This window comes from Microtus oregoni, unplaced genomic scaffold, assembly GCF_018167655.1.
Source record: "Microtus oregoni isolate MIOR12 unplaced genomic scaffold, Mior012 000012F_ref0000307, whole genome shotgun sequence".
Taxonomy (NCBI): Eukaryota; Metazoa; Chordata; class Mammalia; order Rodentia; family Cricetidae; genus Microtus; species Microtus oregoni.
This window is the reverse complement of record NW_024543071.1, coordinates 53282491-53305550: the sequence shown is the minus strand read 5'-3', so window position 1 is coordinate 53305550 and position 23060 is coordinate 53282491. Positions and strand designations below refer to the sequence as shown.

The 23060-nt window shown below is 52.9% G+C and overlaps 3 protein-coding genes across 5 annotated transcripts; 2 read left to right on the top strand and 1 right to left on the bottom strand.

Annotated features, from left to right (window-relative positions):
• Nucleotides 1–2880: 2880 nt before the first annotated feature.
• Cabp4 (calcium binding protein 4) lies at nucleotides 2881–7051 on the bottom strand. The gene is made up of 6 exons (XM_041662013.1): nucleotides 6686–7051; nucleotides 6260–6290; nucleotides 6035–6178; nucleotides 4046–4155; nucleotides 3077–3224; nucleotides 2881–2976 (listed from the first exon to the last, which is right to left on the bottom strand). Exons 1-6 carry the CDS (start codon nucleotides 7049–7051, stop codon nucleotides 2948–2950), a joined length of 828 nt encoding a protein of 275 aa, XP_041517947.1. The 3' UTR covers nucleotides 2881–2947.
• Nucleotides 7052–10461: 3410 nt separating this feature from the next.
• On the top strand, nucleotides 10462–12213 carry Gpr152 (G protein-coupled receptor 152). Its single transcript, XM_041660782.1, has 2 exons — nucleotides 10462–11697; nucleotides 12034–12213. The coding sequence occupies exons 1-2, from the start codon at nucleotides 10462–10464 to the stop codon at nucleotides 12211–12213; spliced, it is 1416 nt and encodes a 471-aa protein (XP_041516716.1).
• A 5193-nt stretch (nucleotides 12214–17406) lies between these two features.
• On the top strand, nucleotides 17407–22947 carry Coro1b (coronin 1B). Of its 3 annotated transcripts, none has more exons than XM_041661484.1 (11): nucleotides 17407–17515; nucleotides 18156–18358; nucleotides 18691–18813; nucleotides 18917–19046; nucleotides 19250–19431; nucleotides 19516–19635; nucleotides 20179–20283; nucleotides 20366–20511; nucleotides 21271–21328; nucleotides 22144–22407; nucleotides 22512–22947. In XM_041661484.1, exons 2-11 carry the CDS (start codon nucleotides 18158–18160, stop codon nucleotides 22635–22637), a joined length of 1455 nt encoding a protein of 484 aa, XP_041517418.1. In that variant the 5' UTR covers nucleotides 17407–17515; nucleotides 18156–18157; the 3' UTR covers nucleotides 22638–22947. The 3 variants fall into 3 exon arrangements, with proteins under 3 accessions (XP_041517418.1, XP_041517419.1, XP_041517417.1); XM_041661485.1 differs by having other exon boundaries at nucleotides 17408–17508; XM_041661483.1 differs by having other exon boundaries at nucleotides 17414–17522.
• Nucleotides 22948–23060: the final 113 nt, after the last annotated feature.

Here is a 23060-nt window from a genome sequence, read left to right as displayed (position 1 = left end):
TGAGACTTTCTTCTGAGCTCTACGTCTGTGTTATGGCATCCTCCTGCCCCACCCCCTAGATTTTTTAAAATTTAGATTTATTATCTTGTGTGAATGAGTGTTTTGCCTGGGTGTATGTCTGTGGACCACATGTGTGCCTGGTACCCAGAGAAGTAGTGAGGCTCCATGTGGATACTGGGAATTAAACACAGGTTCATTTACAAGAACCACTGAGCCAACTCTCCAACCTGATTTTTTTTTTTTAGAAAAGTGAAAAAGACAAAATCCAAGCCCACAGTTTGTATTATCAGTACATTCACACAGTTATCGTCCAACAAACATAACGAGAACATAGAAAAAAAGGGAAATTTCAAAACTGTTCATTGAAAAGAGAGCTGGCAAGATGGCTCATTGGGTCAAAGCACTATTGCCATTACACATCCCAGACAGCTTGAATCTGATCCCCAGATCTACTGTGGAGAGAGAACTGACTCCCCAAAACTGTCCTCTGTCCTCCACATGTGCACCATGGCAGGCACTCACAAACAACGTTAGCCTGTCCTAGAACTCACTCCTTAGACCAGGCTCGAACTCAGAGGCCCGCCTGTCTCTGCCTCTCAAGTGCTGGGATTAAAGGCGTGCACCACCACAGCCCGGCTATGATACTGTTTTTTAAAAGACAGTTGCACAGTGTACTCTGGCTGGCCTGGAACTCGCTCCGTAGACCATATTGGCCTCAGATTCACAGAGATCTACCTGCCTCTGTCTCCCCAGGGCTGGAATTAAAGGTACCTGTCACCATGGCTTAAAAAAAAAATAAGTAAATAGATTCAATTCCAATTCCATCCTTTGACCCAGCATATATCACTTAAAGCTGAAATGTGACCAGTGCACTTTCTTCCTTTGTTAAAGGTACATCATTTAGGAGAGATTCACACACGTGTGCGTGTCAGAGGGCAACTGTGGGCTCATTCTCCTGTGGCATGTGGAGCCCAGGGACTGAACTCAGTCTTCAGGCGTGGCACCTTTACCCGCTGAGCCATCTTGCTGATCTCGCTGGCCCTCCTCTCTCTCTCTCCCTCTCTTTCCTTTTTTAGTGAGGCTCTCAAGTCCAGGACCTTGCCAATGTTATGCAGGCACTCAGCCACTAAGTCACACTCCAGCCCAGAGCCCAGAGCTAGCCTCTTGCTGATTAACCCATCTCACCCAGATGACTCTGACCGTGACACTTCTCTGCGATCTGAACAGACACGCAGACACAATAAACAGCATCTCATTCTCTCGAGGCACACTTATAGGAGAAACAAGTATTTCCTTAGCAGCTGTGGGTGGGTGGCGCATGTGCCTTTAATCCCAGCATTTGGGGGTGGGGCAGAGGCAAGAGGTTTCTGTGAGTTCCAGGCCAGCCAGGCTGCCCAGTCTCAAAGGAGAAAAGCAAAAAAAAAAAAAAAAAAAAAAAAAAAAAAAAAAAAACTTATCTCTTCCTCAGCCTTCTCCTCGTTTAAATCAAAATTCTTCATTTTCCTCCTTGCCTCCTCTGTAATGGTATATTCTGTGTCCCTCATCCTCCAGGCTAAGCTTCAGTGAAGTCCACTGTCACGTTCTACCCTTCTCTCCGACACTAGAAAAGGTCCAGGTCACATCTTTCCTTTGAGTTACTTTTGCCTCTGAAAAAACTTTTTTCCTCTCAAGGCCCTGACCGCCCTCAACATGCCCCTTTCTCATCCCTGAGGCCTCTTTGCTGGGTTGCCTTTTCAGACTCTGGATGTAAGCAGGTGGTTCATATCCCCCCCCCCCCCCCCCCCCCCGCCAGACTCAAACGGGGGTCTATCACTCGGAAGTGTTAGAGCCCAGGCCCCCAAGCCTCAATCCAGGACTGAATCCCCCAGTCTCAGTTCCTCCAAGATCCCACACTGAGGTCCCCAAGCTTTGAGGACCTAAGAGCAGCCCCTCCTTTCCAGCACTTTAACTGTTGGAACTTCTACCCTCTTGCCTTGGCCTCCTGTACTGAGATTGCCAGCAGGTCTGCCACACCCAGATTCCAGTTCACTTTTCATTTATCGCAAGGGGTGCGTGGTGGGCGGTAAAGGGTGCGTGGTGGGTGGTAGAGGGCGGCGGGGGGGGGGGTGCGTGGTGGGCGGCAGGGGGTGCGTGGTGGGCAGTAGAGGGTGCGTGGTGGGCGGTAGAGGGTGCATGGTGGGCGGCAGGGGTGCCTGGAGGGCGGCAGGGGCTGGGGATAGATAGAGCATGCGCATGCCAAAGAACAACTTTATGAAGTTGGTTTTCTCCTTCCATCATGTGAATTTTTTGTTTGTTTGGGGGGTTGGTTTGTTGTTGTTGTTTTTTTTTTTTTTTTAAAGAGGATTTCTCTCTGTATCCCTGGTTGTCCTGGAACTCACTCTGGAGACCAAGCTGGCCTGGAACTCATAAAGATCTACCTGTCTCTGCCTCTGCCTCCCAAATGCTAGAATTAAAGAAGGGTGCCACCACTGCCCGGCCCCCACCATGTGAATATCAAGGATCCTATACAGACTTGGTGACAAGAGCTTTTACCTGCTGAGCCATTTTTACCAGGCCCAAGTTCATTTCTCAGAAGAGCACTTTCTGCACACAAGTAGTGGGAAGTGGTTTGGCCGCCCTCTCAATCCACCAGGTCCTAAGAATTCCCCACAATACACTCTGCCTGGTTTATTCAAAAGCAGCCAACGCTGGGGAACTCCCTACTTCTCCAGGGCCTGGAGAGATTTCAAATCTTGTTCTCTGCTGAGAACTGCACCCAGCTGGGATTTTTCCCTCCACAGTTTAGGAGTGGGAGGAGAAGACAGCGCTGCAGATACGGGAGGCAGGCCTACTCAGGGGTAGCCGCAGCCTACAGTTGGGGAGGAGCTCCCAGCCTCGGGAAGGGTGTGGTTGTCTGGTTCTCGCAGGTATGTGGGCCTCAGGGGCAGTAGGTCGCCCTGCAGGTGCCTCAGCCAGAAGATAGCATCATTACAAATTCTGCAGGAGAGAGGGGTAGAGAAAGGCCAACCCAGGTCAGGGATTGAAGGAGATCCAAAGTGCCGGAGGCATGGGCAGGGTGTCTGTGAGGGTGACTCACCGTCAAAGTCTATGGTGCCATCCCCATTGAGGTCCATGTCTCGCAACATCTCATCCAGCTCAGTGCCCTCTAGTGGTTCCCCCAGCAGAGCTGGCGCTGCCTGTCGCAGCTCCGCCACTGTGATCAGTCCATCCCTGTCCTTGTCAAACTGTCAAGAGAGGGTCCAAGCATGGTTCCTACCCTGTTGTCTCTGTATGTGGCTCCATTCTGGTTTGGTTTCTTTCTTTTGTTATTTGAGATAGTGTCTCACTATGACATCCTGCCCAGGCTGGTCTCAAACTCACAGAGTCTCTCTTGCCTCTGCCTCCCAAGTACTGAAATTAAAAGTGTGGGCCAGGCCGGGCTGTGGTGATACATGCTTTTAACTCCAGTACTTGGGAGGCAGAGGCAGACGGATCTCTGTGAGTTTGAGACCATCCTGGTCTACAAAGTGAGTTCCAGAACAGCCAGGGCTGTTACACAGAAAAACCCTGTCTCGAGAACCCCCCCCCCCAAAAAAAAGTATGAGCTAACATAACATGCTTAACCTCCTTGGGTTTGTTCGGTTTATATTGTTGAGACAGTGTCTCAACTCACTGTGTAGTGGATACAGCCTTGAACTCCTTATCCTCCCGCCTTCGCCATCTCCCAAATCCTTGGATTATGTGTGCACCACCATGCCCTGGCTGTGCTTGGTGCTAAGGATTGAGCCCAGGACTTTGTGCATACTGGATATGCACTATGCCAACTGAACTACATCCTGTTCTCGGTTCTGCTCTTGCCACTGCCTGACCTAAGGCCATGATGCTCCCCGCCAGGTATCTAAACCTCCCCATCCTCAGAGATCAGTTTTCCTGACTGAAAACCTCACAGGCAATGAGTGTCGCCCTCTCTACCTGTCCCTACACCCTAGTCTTGCCTCTCTGGACCCCCTGAAGGCAGGGATCCCAGTAAATGTAGTCCATGCTTGCCACCGCTTGTAGCCCTTACCTCTCGGAAGGCGATGCGTAGCTCTCGTACACCCAACATGTGAGCTGTCTCCTCTCTCAGCTTTGGGCTGATCAGCTCCACAAACTCTTCAAAATCCACAAAGCCGCCCACTGTGGACCCAGGCAGAGTGTCAGAATCTGTTCAGGGAGGATGCTGCGTTCTTCTGCCCTCCCTCCAGGGCTCTGAGCCCAAGAAGGCACATCTAGTTCCTCGCTCAAAGAGGGGTTTCTTGGCTACTGGGGGTCAGGGATGCTCCTCTTCTCCATGAAGCCCCAGTGGGCCAGAAAGAGAAGGCAGCCCAGGTTCAAATCCTGCTGTATGAGGTCTTGGGTGGTTTACCAATCCTCTTGCTCTCTGGGAGGGGCCTGGAAGGTGCTTCACGGAGCAGTGCTACAGCTGCTGGAAATCAGGGCTCAGCTGGGTGGAGCTGAGCAGGAAGCACAGATTGTTATGGGATATTTGTACACTGTGTGAAGATGTATCATTGTGATTGGTTTAATAAAGAGCTGAATGGCCAATAGCCGGGCAAGAAGAGGTTAGTTGGGACTTCCAGGGATAGAAAGGACTCTGGGGAAAAGAAAGGTGCAGTCACCAGCCAGACGCAGAGGAAGCATTATGGGCAGTATAGAGAGATGAGGTAATGAGCCATGAGGCAGAACACAGATTAAAATAGATGAGTTAATTTAAGTTATAAGAGCTATTGTGGTAAGCCTAAGCTAAGACCGAGCTTTCATAATTAATAATAAGTCTCTGTGTCATTATTTGGGGCTGGCAGTGGGGAAAAAAAATCCATCTACACTAAATACCTTTAAAAAGCACAGCCATGTCCGTGTCATCCCTCAGTTCTAAGATGTCATAAGTCCCCTAAGATTCCAAGGATCAAGCAACAACTTTGGGGGAAAGAGACGCAAGGCCCTAGAATGAGCATTGCACTTCTTGCTTGTGTTTGAGGCATGGACTGTGTTAATGTTAACCTGGAGCTCACTCTGCAGCCCAGGCTGGCCTTGAACTCACGGAGATCCTCTGCCTTTGCCTCCCCAGTTTGGGATTATAAGCATGTGCCACCACGCCTGGCTCTGGTTAATTTTTTGTGTGTCAACTTAACATAAGGTCATTTAGGAAGAGGGAACTTCAATTGAGGAAATGCCCCCATTAGAGTAGCCCATAGGCAAAGCAAGTCCGTGGGACATAATGATTGATGTGAGAGGGTCCATTCCATTGAGAGGGCCGACTCCTGGAAAGGTGGTCCTGGGAGGTATAAAAAAGGTAACTGAGGGACTGGAGAGATGGCTCAGTGGTTGAGAGCACTGGCTTTTCTTCCAAGGGTCCTGAGTTCAATTCCCAGCAACCACGTGTTAGCTCACAGCCTTTTGTAATGAGTTCTGGCACCCTCTTCTGGCCTGCAGGCATATGTGCAGACAGAACACTGTGTACATAATAAATAAATCTTTAAAAAAAAAATAAGGAAGGTAGCTGGCCAGGAACCTGGAGATAAGCCAGAGAGCAGCAAATGTCTCCACAGTTTCTGTTTCAGTTCCTGCCTTCAGGTTCCTGACTTGAGTTCCTGCTCTGACTTCCCTCAATGGTAGATTATAAACTGTGATACGTAATAACCCCCTTTTCTCTCAATGTTGCTTTTGGCCATGGTATTCATCACAGCAATAGAAAGCAAGCCAGGATGTGTGCATCAATGGCAAATCCCATGCTCGTCTTGAAATTGTTGTAAAACAAACCAGCAGATGGCTCCATGGACAAACATGCCTGTCACCAAACTGGATGACCCGAGTTTGAGCAGATCCCTGGGACCCACACGATAGAAGAACTCAATCTTGACAATGGGATTCTGACCTCCAGATGCACACTATGGCACACACACACACCCCACACACTAATAACTAAAATTAACAATAGCATGGATGTAGCCCACCCCTGCTCTAGGTAAGCAGTCTGGCTCCCAACCCAGTCACCAAGCAGGGCTCCGCCACTGACTGCGCATCTTCACGTGCTGTGACACTTCCAGGAGCTCCATCTCCGTGGGCATGTAGCCCAGCGTCCGCATGCAGTCACCCAGCTCCCGGTAGCCGATGCAGCCATCCTGGTCAGTGTCAAACTCCTCAAAGGCAGCCTGCAGCTCTGTATGGGTTAGCGAAGTCAGAGCAGGAAGTCATACCCAGGGTCACCTTCCACCTCCCAGCAACGGTGAGAGACACTCACCCTCCAGCTCCTCAGGACACAGTTCCCGATCCTGTATAGGAATAAGGCAACATGTCCCCACTTGCCACAGTTCCTCCAACCTCCCACCCCAAGTGCACTGTGCAGGGCTGGCCCCACCAAAGCAGCTGAAGAAGGCTGAGATCCTACAGACCCCATGAGTAGACAGCTACATTCTCCCATGCTCTTGGAGCTCCAAATGGATTCTCCAAGATGCCTGGTGTGAGGAGGTCTTCTGCTCCCTATGCCAATTGGTCAGAAGCCAACCTTGTCTCGCATTCACTTCCCCTCATCTGGGTACAAGAAGCCACAACTGTGCCCTGTCCTGTCTTTCCCAGTCTGGGACAGGAGGCCCAGACAGTAGAGTCAGGAAGGGATAAAGATAAGGAGAGTTAGCCTCAACCCCCTCCTCAACCCTTTACCCCTGACCTTTCCGAAGATGCGGTTGAGCAGGGGCCCATAAGTCCTTTGGGCAGCATCCTGCTGGGGGTCAGAACGATGTCGGTGGGACTGTCGGTGGGACTGTCGGTGAGAGGCTTGCCTGGGCGGTGCTGAAAGTGGCTCGCCCTGCCCCACTTTGGTCTTTGGGGCATTCCTGCTGCTTCCTGAGGCCTCAGAGCCTTGGCCAGAGGATTGCTTCCCAGAACTGGCCTTCTGGGACCCTGGCAGTCGCCCCTCCTTCTTGCTCCTTCTTCTGGTCAAGGTGGGACCCTCAGCAGCACTCCCGGGAGATACAACTCCTTCAGGGGTCTTCTGGTGGCCAGGAACCCTCTGAGAGCCATGCTCTGTTGCCATGCATAGGATAACAAGACTCAGCGATGCAGCTCCCTGAAGTGCCCTTGGTTCTCGGGGCCCAGAAAACTGCTTAGGGGCCCCGCAGGCTTGAGACGATCACCTGGGATCCACAGTGAGGGGGATTAGGGTAAACGAAGCAGGCAGCAAGCCTAATCTGTGCCCTCTGCCCTAGGGTGTCCTGGCAGTACCAGATGGGTCTTGAAAGCTATTCTTAGGAGTGAGGGTACCAGGACACAGCAGCTGCAGTGGGCTCATACTTAAACTCAACCACTTCTTTTTTTTTTTTTCTTTTTTTTTTTTGGTTTTTCGAGACAGGGTTTCTCTGTGGCTTTGGAGCCTGTCCTGGAACCAGCTCTGTAGACCAGGCTGGTCTCGAACTCACAGAGATCCGCCTGCCTCTGCCTCCCGAGTGCTGGGATTAAAGGCGTGCGCCACCACCGCCCAGCTAACCACTTCTTACGTAGTAGAAGCAGCCAATTCATCCTTCCAAGTCTCAGTTTATCCATATATGAAATGGGAGCACACTACTGCAGAGTTAAGCACTCATCCCAGAGTGTGACATGGCTAAATTTAGTGTATCAAAGACCAGTGAAGGCCCTTGAGGCAGGATGAGGACTACTGGAAAAGACTGAGAGTTGTCACCTTGGGTGTGCAATGGAGTGACATCCTAGTTGGAGCAGAGGGCATTTGAAACTTTAGAAAGCAGGCCTTGGATGCTGACAGAGGGGTGGGATTGACATAGTGTGCCCTGGGCTAGAGGAGTCCCAAGCAAAGGGTCTCTGTTACCTTACCTTGGGATGGGGGGCCCTGGCTGGTGACTTAGCCCTATGGGGCCACGGTTAGGGTTTCCCAGAGAGCAGACCCATGAATGATTGATGCTCCCTCAGCTTGGGTTTCCTGCCTGTCCGCCTTCATATCTCCACTGGGCACCATGCGGCAGGCCCCATCGTGGGGCTGGTTGGTGGCGGACCTTGGGCAATCAGGCAGTACCCTGCTCCTTCTACCTGGCCTGCATCTCCCAGGTAAGCCAGGAAATGCTACAGGCCCTGAGGGAGGGGCATCCAGGCTCTGAAGCCATCAGAGCTAGAACTCATACAGGAAACTCTGCCAAGAAAGAGGCGGTGGGAAGTTGTGGGGATAGTGACTGCAACCGTGGGTTCCAGGCATGATCCAGGCGTGTTCGGTATGTAGCTGGTAGCTAGTCCCTCTCAACCCTCAAAGGGACGCTTTCTTCCCTCCACCAGCTGGGGGAGGTAGAGTAAGGACAGCAGAAGGCACTGGGGACTCATGCCTGGGCGCCCCTCCCCCACTTCATTGTCAGCATCCCACTGAGCCCACTGCCTCCTCTCCATAGTAGCTCCAGGGACAAACACGGGAGCAGCACGGGTGGCAATGCAGACACTGAAGAATCCTAAGCTGCTCTCAGGACACTCAGGCTAGCCTGCCAGGGTCTGGAGGCACAGACCTCACCTGGCGTCCTGAGGAGGGCACTAACGGCACTGTCTCTCTGGGAATTCTAAGCATTTGAAACCCCATATCAGGATCATGTGAAAGGATAATCCAATAGTTTTCTTTCTTTTTCTTTCTTCCTGTTTTGAGATGATGTCTCATGTATCCCAGGCTGCCTTCAAAACCCCAACTATCAAAGGCTAACCTTGAACTCCTGATCCTCTTGCTCCACTCTTCAATGCTTTGGGTGTGCACCGGTTGCTGCTTTTGTTTGAGAGGTTTTAAAACCCTGTTGTCTAGGCTGACCTTGAACTCATGGCATTCTCCTGCCTCTGCCTCCCACGTACTGAGGTTACCAGCATTGCTACCTTTAAACGGTTTTCAAACCCTGTCTTCACGCACACTAGGGGGTTGTTCCTGCACCTTTAAGGGGAGCACCCCTTCTCCATCCATGGAGATGGTCCATTCCAGCGCTTTACCTTAGAACAAGACTTGGAGCTGCAGGAAAAGAGCTAGGCTGGGCCTGATGGTGCACTCCTTAGAATTCCAACACTCAACAAGCAGAGGCAGGAGGATCATTTAAACTTTGAGACGAGCCTGCTCTACATAGTGACAACTTGTCTCAAAGAAACAAGAGGCAGGGTCAGGGGATGTGAGTCAGTTGGTAGAAGGCATGCCAGGCACACACAAGGCCTTCGGTCTAATCCTTTCAAGCCTGCATAAGGTGAACACAGTGATGCATGGCTGTAATCCAAGCGCCAGGTAGCGAATACTGGAGGACCAGGAGTTCAAGGCTACCCTCAGCTCTGTAATGAATCTGAGGCCAGTTTGGGCTACGTGGGATCTTGTCTCACGCCACTGTCCCCCGGCTTGTCTCAAAAATTGAAAAACTGGGCTGGAGAGATGAGATGGCTCAGCTGTTAAGGCATTTGCTGCCCTTGCAGCGGAACCAGGTTCAGTTCCCAGCATTTGCATGATAGCTCCCGACTGCCATGTAACTCCAGTTCTAGGGGACCCGATGCCCCTTTTTGGGCTCCACAGGCATCATCACACACAAAGTGCATATATATACATTCAGGTAAACACTCATACCCATAAAATAATAAATAATTCTTTTCTTTTTTGAGACCGAGTCTCACTATGTAGCCCCTAGCTGGCCTGAAACTTGCTATGTAGACCAGGCTAGCCTTGAATTCAGTCCCCTATGTCTGTGCTTCCCAAGTGCCAGAATTAAAGGTATTTGTCACCATGACTGGCCCCAAAAAATAAATTTAAAAAAAGAAGTCAAAGCTGGCATGGTAGTTGGTAATCCCAGCATTTAAAAGGCTAAGACAGGGGGCTGGAGAGATGGCTCAGAGGTTAAGAGCATTGCCTGCTCTTCCAAAGGTCCTGAGTTCAATTCCCAGCAACCACATGGTGGCTCACAACCATCTGTGATGAGGTCCGGTGCCCTCTTCTGGCCTTCAGACATACACACAGAATATTGTATACATAATAAATAAATAAATATTTAAAAAAAAAAAAAAGGCTAAGACAAGGATGGTCTCAAGTTTGAGGCAGTCCTGATCTACACAGAAAGTGCCAGGCCAGCCAGGGTTCCACAGCAAGACCTTATTTCAAGGCAATATTTATCAGCCTCCTCAATAAACCTCTGGTTTAGTCCACTTCGGCATGTATAATCTATGTGGCAACATGGTTAAGTCTAGACTGAGTTGCTGACCATATCTGGAACCTTCACCAAGTCACAGAGTTAGTGGACAATCGTCTCCTCGCTGGTAACATTGATTAGAGGGGGACCACATGAGATTATGTATGTGAGTGCCGGGCACGGGCTAACTGCTGGCCCAGAGAGGAGCAGTGCCTGGTCGGGTGGCCAGCACCACCTCTCTCACGCCCAGCCATCACATTTGTTGATTCAGCAGACTGGCAGTCCATGTCCAGCGCTACCCTGAGGACCCGGAATGGACACTGCTATGGAAGCCAACCTGGGCGCTGCTGGCCACGGTCCCCGCACAGAGCTCAATGACGAGGACTACTACCCCCAGGGCAGCTGGGACACTGTCTTTCTGGTAGCTTTACTGCTCCTGGGACTACCAGCCAATGGGCTGATGGCATGGCTGGCTGGCTCGCAGGCCCGACACGGGGCTGGCACGAGACTAGCCCTGCTCCTGCTCAGCCTGGCCCTCTCTGACTTCTTATTCCTGGCAGCAGCGACTTTCCAAATCCTGGAGATCCAGCACGGAGGGCACTGGCCACTGGGCACTGCCGCCTGCCGTCTCTACTACTTCCTATGGGGTGTATCTTACTCCTCCGGCCTCTTCCTATTGACAGCCCTCAGCCTGGACCGCTGCTTGCTGGCGCTATGCCCACGCTGGTACCCAGGGCACCGCCCAGCCCGCCTGCCCCTCTGGGTGTGCGCTGGGGTCTGGGTGCTGGCCACACTTTTCAGTGTGCCCTGGTTGGTCTTCCCTGAGGCTGCTGTCTGGTGGTATGACTTGGTCATCTGCCTGGACTTCTGGGACAGCGAGGAGCTGCCTCTGCGGATGCTTGAGATCTTGGGGGGCTTCCTGCCCTTCCTCTTGCTGCTGGTCTGCCACGTGCTTACCCAAGCCACCGCTTGCAGGACCTGTTGTAGGCACCAGCCTAGGCCTATGGTCTGCCGTGGCTTTGCCCGTGTGGCCAAGACCATTCTGTCTGCCTATGTGATTCTGAGGCTGCCCTACCAGTTGGCACAGCTGCTCTATCTGGCTTTCTTATGGGATGTCTACCCTGGATACCTGCTCTGGGAAGCCCTGGTCTATTCCGACTACCTGATCCTGCTCAACAGCTGCCTGAGCCCCTTCCTGTGCCTAACAGCCAGTGCTGACCTCCGTGCCCTGCTGCGCGCTGTACTTTCCTCCTTCGCAGCTGCTGCCTGTGAGGAACAGCCTGGCAGTTTCACACCAACTGAGCCACAGACCCAGGTGGTCTCTGTGAGCCTGACTCCGCCAGGACAGACAGCTGAAGGCCAGCCACGGTTGGATCCTGTGGGCCAGCCTCAGGAGAATCCCTCTGTTCAGCGACAGTCTGAATCTGTGGTCCAGCCTGAGGTGAGCCCCTCAGTACAGCCACGGTCCAATTCTGTGGTCCAGCCTGAGGTGAGCCCCTCAGTACAGCCACGGTCAAACTCTGTGGTCCAGCCTGAGGTGAGCCCCTCAGTACAGCCACGGTCCAATTCTGTGGTCCAGCCTGAAGTGAGCCCCTCAGTACAGGCACAATCAAACTCTGTGGTCCAGCCTGAGGTGAGCCCCTCAGTACAGCCACAGTCAGACTCTGTGGTCCAGCCTGAGGTGGAATCCCTAATCCAGCCACCATTGGATCCTGTAGTTCAACCTGAGGTGAACCCTTTAACCCAGTCACAGTTGGAACCCATGGATCAACTTCAAGTGAATCCTTCAGTCCAACCACAGTCAAATTCTGTGGTCCAGACTCAAGTGGACTCCCTGACCCAGGCACAGTTGGATCCTGTGGCCCAGCCACAAACAAGCATGGAGGCCCAGACCCCTGCCTATGGGGCTGAGTCAGCCTCTAACCCTGGTGAGGAAAGCTCCCCCAGTCCATGCCCAGATCCCAAGCTTGGGGCCCCTGAGAACCTAGATGAGCCGGCTGTTCTTGAGGGAGAAGGCCCTAGTAGTGTCCCACCACAAGAGGCCCCCAGCGCCGGTCCTACTTGAGTGACCTGGAAGCCCAGGCTTGCCAGGGCGGAGAGAGTCAGAGAGAGCCAGCTGGGTGAGAGGGGGAGCATGAAGAAACAGTGAAAAACCCATTGATTCCCTTGAGCCTGCCGGGGGGGGGGGGGGGGGCTGAGGAGAAGTGAAACCCGTTAGCCAAAGGTCCAAGCTAGGGTGTTGTATCTCCACTCTGGCCTCACCAGGCTTTCCTGTTACGACCCCCCACACTCACAGCCACCCCACATCCTTGTCCTGCTGGGTTCCAGTGCCCCCGGATCCATGCTTCCCCTTCTTGCCTCCATCCTGGTGGAGGAAGACAGCAGGGGGCACTTCCTCTGATGGCCTTCTAACCTTTCCCTCACTTTCCCCATCCCTGTCCGGTTCTCTAGCTTGGGCATCAAACAGAAAAGCCCCTGTAGAGAGGGGAGGCTTCTAGGAGCCCACAGCCCAAAGCAGGAACCAGTTGGCCGAGCCCAGCCAAGCTGACTGAGACATTCTCCTGCCCCTGACACACAGAGCCTGGGACATGATTTCCCTAGCAAGGTGCAGCCAAGAGTGGGGAGCAACCAGACAAAAGTGAGGAGCGGCCAAGCCTGGATTCAAATCTAGCGCTGCCACACCCTGGCCTGGTAACCGGGCAAGCTTTGGGGCTGTTTGAGGGTTAACTGAGAGAGTGAAAGGGGCACCTGCAGGAGCCTGGCACACAGCGAAGCTCTGGGCCGGATGACTTTTCCTTCACTGACATACAAACATGGCTCTTCAGGGGCTGGGACTGGAGAGCAGAAGGACAATGCCACTCTCTGCCCGGAGAACCCAGGATCCTTTGATTGCTTAGGTTGACAAAGTTAGAGGGAGACTCACAAATCTTCAAAGTCTGACTCCATCCAAGAGCCTAACTAATGTCACCTGCCTCCAGCCTTCAGGGATGGCAGGACAGGATTGGGGTGGGGGTGGGGGGAGCTGCAGGGTGCAGAGTGTACTGGAATTCGAACTCAGGACACACACAGGCAGAGATCCCTGAGCACCATGGTCCCAGGAAGGGCAGAAGCTCCCAGAGTCATAAGGCTGGGCCAGTTCTTCCTCTCCAGTTGCAGATGCTGCAAGGGAAAAAAAGAAACAGGAAGTGCAGCAAATTGTTTGCCACCCACCTCCCTCCCATCAGCCCCTCTTCGCCCAGATGAGTGTTCTCCTCCCAGCCTCTCCCAGACCAGGTCTCCCTCTCCGCCCCCTTCGCATTTGTGAGTGGATGAGAGAATGACCTCTGCAGCAGGTATCCTGATGATGGAGTTGATGAGAAATTTTTCCTGGGAAACTTGCATCTTAAAAAGGCAAGGTGGCAGGCTGTGCAGGCAGCGGGGAGGGGTGCAGTCAGATCTGCATGTCTGTTGATTTTCTGATCTGTAAGATGGGGGTAATGTGCAGGGCATGGCTCACTCCTGCAATCCTAGCACTCAGGATGCCAAGGCAGGAGTCTCGTAAGTTTAAGGTCAGCCTGGGCTACATAGTGAGATTCTGGGTCAAAAAACGAAGGGTTAGTGAGACTGGAGAGATGGCTCAGCAGCTAAGAGCATATAATATTCTTGTAAAGGACCAAAGTTGGTTCTCAAACCCCACATGAGGCAACTTACACACATGAAACTCCAGCTCCAGGAACTCTAGTGCCCCCTTCTGATCTCCATGGGACCTGCACACACGTGTGTACATATACACGTGCAGACAGATACACATATAAATTGGATTAAATAAATCTAAAGAAAAGAAAAAAAGGAGAGACTGGGGATATAACTCAATAGTAGGAGGCTTGCCTAAAACATTCAAGGCCTGGGCTCAGTCAGCAGCACTGCAAAATGATGGTATGTTCTCTTGCTGGTGATCACAAATATGGGGTACACGCATGAGAAGGCACAGAGTAGCCGTGGCAGTTTCAAAACGTAATGATAGCCTGATGGGATGACAGGCACTGTCTTAGTCACTGTTCTGTTGCTGCAAAGAGACACCATGACCAAGGCAATTCTCATTAAAAGAAAGTAATTGGGGGGCTTGCTTGCAGTTTCAGAGGTTTAGTCCATGATCATCACGGCAGGAAGTAGTGTGGCAGGCATGGTCCTGGAGAAGTAGTCTTCAGGCAGAAAGAATAAAATGGGCCTAGCATGGGCTATTTATTTATTATGTATATAGTGTTCTGGGCACCAGATCTCATTATAGATGGGTGTGTATCATCATGTGGTTGCTGGGAATTGAACTCAGGACCTCTGGAACAGCAGTCAGTTCTCTTAACCTCTGAGCCATCTCTCCAGCCCCCCATGGGCTTTTTAAACTTCAAAGGAGGTGGACTCCCTGACACTTTTTCCAACAAGGCCACACCTCCGGATCCTTCTATCAATGAATCCTACTCCCTTGTGACTAAGCATTCAAATATATGAGCCTATAGGGGTCACTCTTATTCAAACCTCCACAGGCAACAAAGTCAGTGGGAGAGAGAGATGTCTGAAGTATTTGTTGAATTAACTCCTCTAACAAATATATATATATATGTTTTTTTAAGACAGGGTTTCTCTGTGTGTAGTCCCGCTGTCCTGGAACTCACTTTGTAGACCAGGCTAGCCTCGAACTCAGATCCTGAATGCTGGGATTGAAGGCATGTGCCACCACTGCCTGACTCTAACAAATATTTGATGACCATTTACCTACCAGATAGTTTTCTGACCAGCCTTGCACTTTAGAGATTCATGTTTACAGTTCAGGGTGTTGCTAAAGGTTGCTGGGCCCTGGCTTCACCATCCATTCATTGTGTGACCTTCAGCAAAGCTCTTTGACTTTTTGGGACTTGTTTTGCCCATTTGTAAAATGGGTATTATAATGATTGGCCTCTCTGTCACGTGTGGCTCTTTGATAGAGAGTAAGCCTTCAATCACGGCCAGCCATTAAATTTGATTTGATAATGGGCACCCTGAAACCAAATGAGGCCTAGGCCAGCGCCCTCCTGGCAGGTAGCGTGGGCACCAATTACGCATCTCCTTACACTACCATGGTGCCTCCTCCTCAGGAAAGGTTCACCTTGCCCCTGTCCCTGTCCATTTGCTGGAGTTCACAGTCTCTGAGGGCAGAGCCTAGATTTTGGTCTCCTTTGGGGCACTCTTCAGGGATCCTATCCCTTCTCCTGACAGGGGTCCCAAAGCCTCCTCAACATCAGATCAGAAAATAAAACTTCCTTGCCTTCAACTGTGGCCCACCCCACAAGTTCTACCCCTTAAGGAGTGAGCCAGCCCTACCTCCAAGGTCCCCGGGGGGAGTCTCACCGGTATGGGAGAATTGCTACCCAGAAGAAAGAGCTGCACCCTGGGAAGTTTACAGGATAAAGAGGAGTTTTCCAAGTGGTCCACAGAACAGGTTTGTGTTGAAGAAGATGGAGCCAGAAAAGGAGAGCACAGCCCCCAGCTCAGGGAACACACCCCAGGGGACTTGCTGCCTCCTGGGGGACTCCTTCCTCCAGGTAAGATCCCTGTATCCCCCCCAAAGGAACCAGATGTTGGTTCTAAGGACTGTGAATATTAATATTTTGCAATTCTATCTTCAGGCCTGCTGCTCATTTATTCTCCAGCATGAAGTGGTTTGACACTGGGTGCTGGGCGGGGTCTTCTTCTTCTGGGTACCAGAAGGACAAGGCGGGGGTGTGTGTGGGGGAGGGGGCACATGACAAAGTCCCTGTCTTTTGTTTGCTGGCAGGAATCTTAGCAGGGTGCCAAACAATTACACAGTGTGGTATTTGGGACTACGAACAGCAAATGGGGATGAGGAAAAGCCAGGCAGTGACTGGGTGAGGGGAGCCCAAAAGGGCCCTCAGCAGAGGTAACACCTCAGCGGAGGCCTGGAGTCATTGAAGTTCCTCCAGGCCAGAAAGAGCTTCCTGAAGGAGGAAGGGAACAGGCTGTGCCGGCCTGAGGAGGCAGTGAGGGTTTGTATCACTGGATGCACGCTGAGGAGGCAGTGAGGGTTTGTATCACTGGATGCACGCTGAGAGAGGACAGTGGTAGGTGTCCCGAGATGGTCGGTCGGCAGGAGTCAGGCAGGAATTCTGGGAGAGGAGCATGGGGACTATGGATTCTATTTGCAGTGGGGTGATGTGGGGGAGGGGGATATTTGGAACTGTGGCACCTGACCTGGTGTGGGCTTCCCACAGAACCCCTCAACGCCTGTCATGCTACATCCTGACTGCCTGGCTCCAGGGTTTGTGAACAGTGAGAAAAACCAAAGTCTTTGGGAATAACAGAACAAGACGGAATCCCAGCTGAGAGGCCTCAATCAAGCATCTCTCCCTCCCCGCCTGTTTCTTCACAGAGTGTGGTGACCACTGAAAAGGGTCACAAGTCCACCTCCCTCCCCCACACAGGGGCGGGCTGGGGGGCTTCCTGCAGGCTAAACAAAGCACTTCTTACCTCCCTGCTCTTGCTCCTCCCACGTACCTGTTTACTTTCTGGGAAAGACACCCACTATCACCACTGGCCACCCAGGGAGGTGGCCGCAGAGGAAGGAATGTTATCTTGTGGGTCCTAAGGGGGCCCCTCAGTTCTCCAGGACGAGACAAGATAGGCGGATCTGAGGAGGCAAACAGGCAAATTTAGGCTCCTATGAAATGGAGGAAAGGAAGGTGCACAGGAGCCACAATCAAATCATCTTCTTCGATTTTTACTAAGCCCAAGCAGGAACCACACGTGTCCACCAGGATGTATGATGGACTTCCACTTCTTCAGGTTACATAGTTAACCGACATCATGAACTCCCGACCTTGAAACTGGCACCTATGGCTGGGTGTGGTGGCACATGCCTTTATTTGCAGCACTTGGGAGGCAAACGCAGGCAGGCAGATCTCTGTGCGTTCTGTGCCAGTTCCAAGCCAGCCAAGTGTGCATATTAATAGGGTCCTGTCTCAAACACAAAACAAAAAACACGTGAAAAGGGTGAAGGCGGAGCGAGAGGATCCTGGCCGGTAGCACCGGGTAGGGAAATCGGAAGGGCAAGTTTCACCCTTCTTCAGGAGACTCCTACGGTTGTGGTTGTACCTGTGCGGTAGTATCAACCAGGCCCAGCTCGGTGTAACTCTACTGGTCGAGTGAGGGCCTAGCGACCAGGCCTCGCCCCGTGGGCGGGTCATTACAAAGCCCCGCCTTCTGCGCGTGACCTGCCCCGCCCCCGCTCCACTCCTCTGTCACTTCCTGATTCCCGCTTCCTGCTTCCCAGAGGCCGGGATCCGGAGCCGCCCGAGGTTGCAGCCGCAGTCCCGGGCGCCCCTGGCGAGCGGTGAGCGGTGAGCGGTGAGAGCGGCAGGGCCGGAGTAGAGGCGCAGGCGTGGGCTGGGGCGGGGGGCATGAGTCAGAAGAGCGCATCCCCTCCGCGGCGCCCCACCCTCAATCCCAATCCCCCTCCCCCAGCGGCCCATCTTTCCTTTCCTGGGCAGGGATCTTTGGAAGTTGGGTCTCTGGTGTTCTTTGGACGGTGCTCTAAGGCCACTTTGAGGACCTGGCAGCATCCTCGAGACCCCTGTTCTGCCAGGGTCTCTATGCCGGACTTCCTGCACCTCTTTGCACATTCCCTGGGACTCAGCTGCGGCCTAGTTGGAAAACCCTTTTGCTGCCTTGTCTCCTCATCACCCAACCTCCAAACTCTGGCCGTGTAAAGCTGCTCGGAATCATTTGGGAGCTATAGATCTAAGCTCTGTGTTCCTTGCAGCAGCATCCGTACACACATGCGTGTGCGCGTGTGCACACACACACAGATAACAGAGCTACGGAAGGCCTTGGGGGGAAGAGTCTGTTGGTCTTCACCTATGAACCCATTCTCTAAGTGGGGAAACTGGAATTCCCAATCTCATCATGACCACTTCCCTGGTAACATGGCTGTGTGTCTCTTTGGAGGCCAGAGCTGATCCAGGTGTCTCTGCCCTGTAGACATGTCCTTCCGAAAAGTGGTGCGACAGAGCAAATTCCGGCATGTGTTCGGACAGCCGGTCAAGAATGACCAGTGCTATGAGGATATTCGAGTGTCCCGGGTCACCTGGGACAGTACCTTCTGCGCCGTCAACCCCAAGTTCCTGGCAGTGATTGTGGAAGCCAGTGGCGGGGGAGCCTTTATGGTGCTCCCTCTAAGCAAGGTGGGCCCCAGGGGTCAGGGTGGAGAGGAGGAATGAGGACATGCTGGCCACACCTGTGGACAGGGTAGTTTGTGTCATTTCTTGGCCCATGGCTCCTGCTGGACAAGTTATAGTCCAGATTTATTGCCCAGGAGGTGTTGTGCAAATAAAAAGTGTTTATTGCCACCAGGTTTGGATGGTAGGCTGCAGGCATTTCCTGCACGGAATCACATCTGGGCCACCGGAAACGAGGGTAGTCACCTCATTCTTTCATCATGAAAGGGCCACAGATGCTGGGAGGAATGGGGACTAGGGCTGTTGGTTCCCCTCTGACTGCACCTTAATGCCTACAGACAGGCCGCATTGACAAGGCCTACCCAACAGTGTGTGGGCACACGGGACCTGTTCTGGACATTGACTGGTGTCCCCACAATGATGAAGTCATTGCCAGTGGCTCAGAGGACTGCACAGTCATGGTGAGCATAGGACTGTTCAGATGAGGGTCTCGGGGTGTAACCGAAGGTTGCTGGCAGTGGGGCCAACACAGGCCTGCGCCCATCCTCCCTCTCCCTACTACAGGTATGGCAGATTCCAGAGAATGGGCTGACCTCACCTCTGACTGAGCCAGTAGTGGTGCTGGAGGGGCACACCAAGCGTGTAGGCATCATCACCTGGCACCCCACAGCCCGGAATGTGCTTCTCAGTGCAGGTCTGCACACTCCCTGCCCCTTCATACCCTTCTCCAGGGTGGCCGTGGAATGTTCAGCAGCCTCTCACAGGCTAATCTGGAAACTGATGCCTACAGAGAAGGAAACCTAGTTTAGTACCAGTGGGCAGAGTGGGTCTAGCAGGCTGACGGCCCCACAGCTGCAGCCCCAAGCCTGATAGAGCTGCTGATCGTTTGCCTCCCAGGTTGTGACAATGTGGTGCTTATCTGGAATGTGGGCACTGCAGAAGAGCTGTACCGCCTCGACAGCTTGCACCCTGACCTCATCTACAACGTGAGCTGGAACCACAATGGCAGCCTCTTCTGCTCAGCTTGCAAGGACAAGAGTGTCCGCATCATCGATCCCAGGCGGGGCACCCTGGTGGCAGTAGGTATCCCAGAGGGCAAGAATGGCAATATAGAGACTCAGGGCCCTGACCTGCACTGCACTGACCACCTGTCCATCCCACAGGAGCGGGAGAAGGCTCACGAGGGGGCCCGGCCCATGCGGGCCATCTTTCTGGCCGATGGCAAGGTGTTCACCACCGGTTTCAGCCGCATGAGTGAACGTCAGCTGGCACTCTGGGACCCAGTGAGTGATTTACCAGCCTAAGGCGGGCAGGCTTGAGACCTGGGCCTTACCCTAGGATACTCCTCCCTGGGCCAGGCAGACAGAGATCAGCATGGAGGAGAAGCCTGCACTGCTTAGATCCTCAGCCTGGCTCTTGAGACTTCCCTCCCTTCCCTGACTCCAGCTCTCTGGCTCTCCCTGGCTCTCCTCCAGTGCCTCCTACACTCTTCTTTCTGCTTGCACAAACCATAAAGGTACCCTCCTCCTGGGAGCCCCCAGGCCCTGCCCTGCTACACTCTGTCTCTCAGCAAAGTGAACTTGAGGGCCCCTTTGAGGCCTGGGCTGGTACCATCTGGCCCTTCAGCCTTCCTGTAACCAGACTTTCTCAGCCCTTGCCTGTCGGTTTGGGAATAGGATTACGGCCCCGAGAAGGCTGGGAATGGAGAAAACCATTAGCATGTTGGGGAGTGTGGCTATCTGTTGTGTGAGACTGGCTGACGCCAGTCCTGAAAGGTTTAGAATGAGAAGATTCTGACTTGGCCCCATTGTCCCCCATGTACTTAGGACAACTTTGAGGAGCCTAAGGCCCTGCAGGAGTTGGATTCAAGCAATGGGGCCCTGCTGCCCTTCTATGACCCAGACACCAGTGTGGTCTATGTCTGTGGCAAGGTGAGGCTCGGTGGGGCAACAGACTGGGGCTGAGAGGCCGGGAAAGGGTCTGGTCAAGTGCTCAGCTTCTTTACCCCCACAGGGCGACTCCAGCATCCGGTACTTTGAGATCACAGATGAGCCTCCCTATATCCACTTCCTGAACACATTCACGAGCAAAGAACCCCAGAGGGGTATGGGTAGCATGCCTAAGAGGGGCTTGGAGGTCAGCAAGTGTGAAATTGCCCGGTAAGAAGGTTCTCTAAGGCAGCTCTCTATAGGCAGAGTTTATTTGAGGACCCAGTCAGGATTGGGAGGGGCGGGGTGGCTCAGACTGAGCATGGCCAGGTCATCAGCATCCACAGTAAGAGTTCAGATGATGGAGGCTAAGTTAGGCATGGTGCCATACACCTGTCATCCCAGCATTTGGGAGTTCAGAGGACTGCAAGTACAGAGAGGCTAGCCTGGGCTACATAGTAAGTTCAAGGTCAGTCTGAACTGTATAGCAAGACCTTGTCTCAAGCAGAAAGCAAAGGAAAAGGCTGGCAGTGTAGCTCAGTTGGTGGCGTGCTTGCCTCGCACAAAGCCCAGGGTCCCGCAGCCACAGCACTGTAACGTGAAAGAAGCAGTTCACGAGGCAGAGCTGGGAGAATCAAAAGTTCAAGGTCACCCTTGCCTCTACAGAATATCCAAGGTCAGCCAGGGATATAAGAAACCATGCTTCAAAAAATAAAAGGAATAGCATAGGCCTTTAATCCCAGTTTCCTGCAGAGGTAGGCTGATCTCCATGAGTTTGAAGAAAGTATGGTCTACATAGTGAGTTTCAGACTTCCACAGCTGTACAATGAGACCCTGTCTCAAAAAAAAAGAAAGAAAGAAAGATCACAACCACAAAGTTGCCTAGGATCACTCTAGAGGCACCCTTAAGAGAGGGAGGCCATAGGCAGAAGTCACCAGGCAGCCTGTAGAAATGTCCAGGTTCCACCGTGGCTCCCCTCCCTTTTCCAGGTTCTACAAACTGCATGAGCGCAAGTGCGAGCCCATAGTCATGACTGTGCCAAGAAAGGTGAGGCTGCTGACCCCGCCCCCCACGCCCTTCCCGGCAGAGGGGCCACACCAGGGCAATGGGCAAGGTTGGGAGATGGGCTGAAGGGATGACACGGGGTGCGCTGAGGCCCTGCAGTGACAGAGGCCAGGCACTAAAGAGCAGGGTAGCAGGGATAGAGAGCCTTCATAGGAGGAAGGACCAACAGTAGGATTGGGTGGTGCTCTGTTGGGAGGGGGCTAGAAGGACAGGGGCTCTGGCCTTGAATCCCATTGGGGAGGGGCCTGGCTACATGTGACTTGTCTTCAGATGCGGAGCCTGGAACACATTCCTGCTGTCCTCTATTTGGTATTCACAGGCTCAATGTGCCAGGCACATCCTGGAACAAAGCCCACAATCCTTCTATGGGGCTTGCGGGACTCACAGAGCCATACAGCTGGCCCTTGTGGTCTGCCGGAGAGGGTGCCAGCAAGGGCTGTGCCCAGGAGGATCCAACAAGTGGGAACGTTGGAAAAGAAAGTGAAAGGGGAGATTGGTGCTCTCAAGGTTCTTGGGGATCAGATCTTTGGAGGATAGGTTGATAAGAGTCCACAAGTCAGAATGGGCGGTGGTGGCACACACCTTTAATCCCAGCGCTCAGGGAGGCAGAGGCAAGTGGATCTCTGAGTTTGAGGCCAGTCTGGTGAATTCCAGGTCAGCCAGGGCTACACAGAAACCGTCTTGAAAAAGAAAGAAAAAAAAAAAAAGTCAGGAGGGTGTTGAGGATGCAGCTACTCAGACGTGAGAGCCCTGGTAGGGCCCCCAACTGATTCTGACCTCTCCTGCCTGGTGCGCAGTCCGACCTCTTCCAGGATGATCTGTACCCTGACACAGCGGGACCTGAGGCTGCTCTTGAGGCAGAGGATTGGGTGAGCGGGCAGGATGCGGACCCAATCCTGATCTCACTACGGGAAGCCTATGTGCCCAGTAAACAACGGGACCTGAAGGTCAGCCGGCGAAATGTGCTATCGGACAGCAGGCCTGCCAGTTCCAGCCGTCCCGGAGCCGCCACCGCTACCACAATTACGGATGTTCCCATTGGCGCCCTTGCTGGGGCTGGTGTATGTGTCCTACATTTGGGGGTGCTTTCCAATTGGCTGGGTCTTGGGCCTTTACTGTAGGAGTAGGTTATGGCTGGTGCCCTCTGACTTCCATGTTTTTGCAGGAATCTGGGAAACTGGAAGAGGTGATGCAAGAGCTTCGGGCACTCCGGGTGCTGGTCAAGGAACAGGGGGAGCGCATCAGCCGCCTGGAGGAACAGCTGGGCCGCATGGAGAATGGGGATACATAGGACCACCAGGGACCTGCTCCCGACACTGCCTCCTCCACACCCCCTCTCACCTAGCTTCTGTGGCCAGGTCACAGCAGGCAGTTTGCTGCTTAGTGCCTCTGGGGCAGGTCATGGCCAGCTTGCACCTCTCCACAGCCTGGGGCCCAGGTTGGAAGCACCATCTGGCTTTTGGAAGATTTTTGTACCAAGGCAAACTCCCAAGTACTTCAAGGGACCATCTTCTCGACCTGCCCAGCCCACTGCCCCCTCCCCAGAGAAAGCAGCAGAGATGGTTCTATATTTTCATTTTAAATAAAATGCTCTTTCTAAAGCCAGGTTTGACCTGCTGCTGTGGAGGGTTGGGGCGCACTAGGCAGGGAAACTGCAAACTTTATGTGGAAAGTAGCTCCTGCTTACTTGAATTCCACCATGCAGAGAAACTGA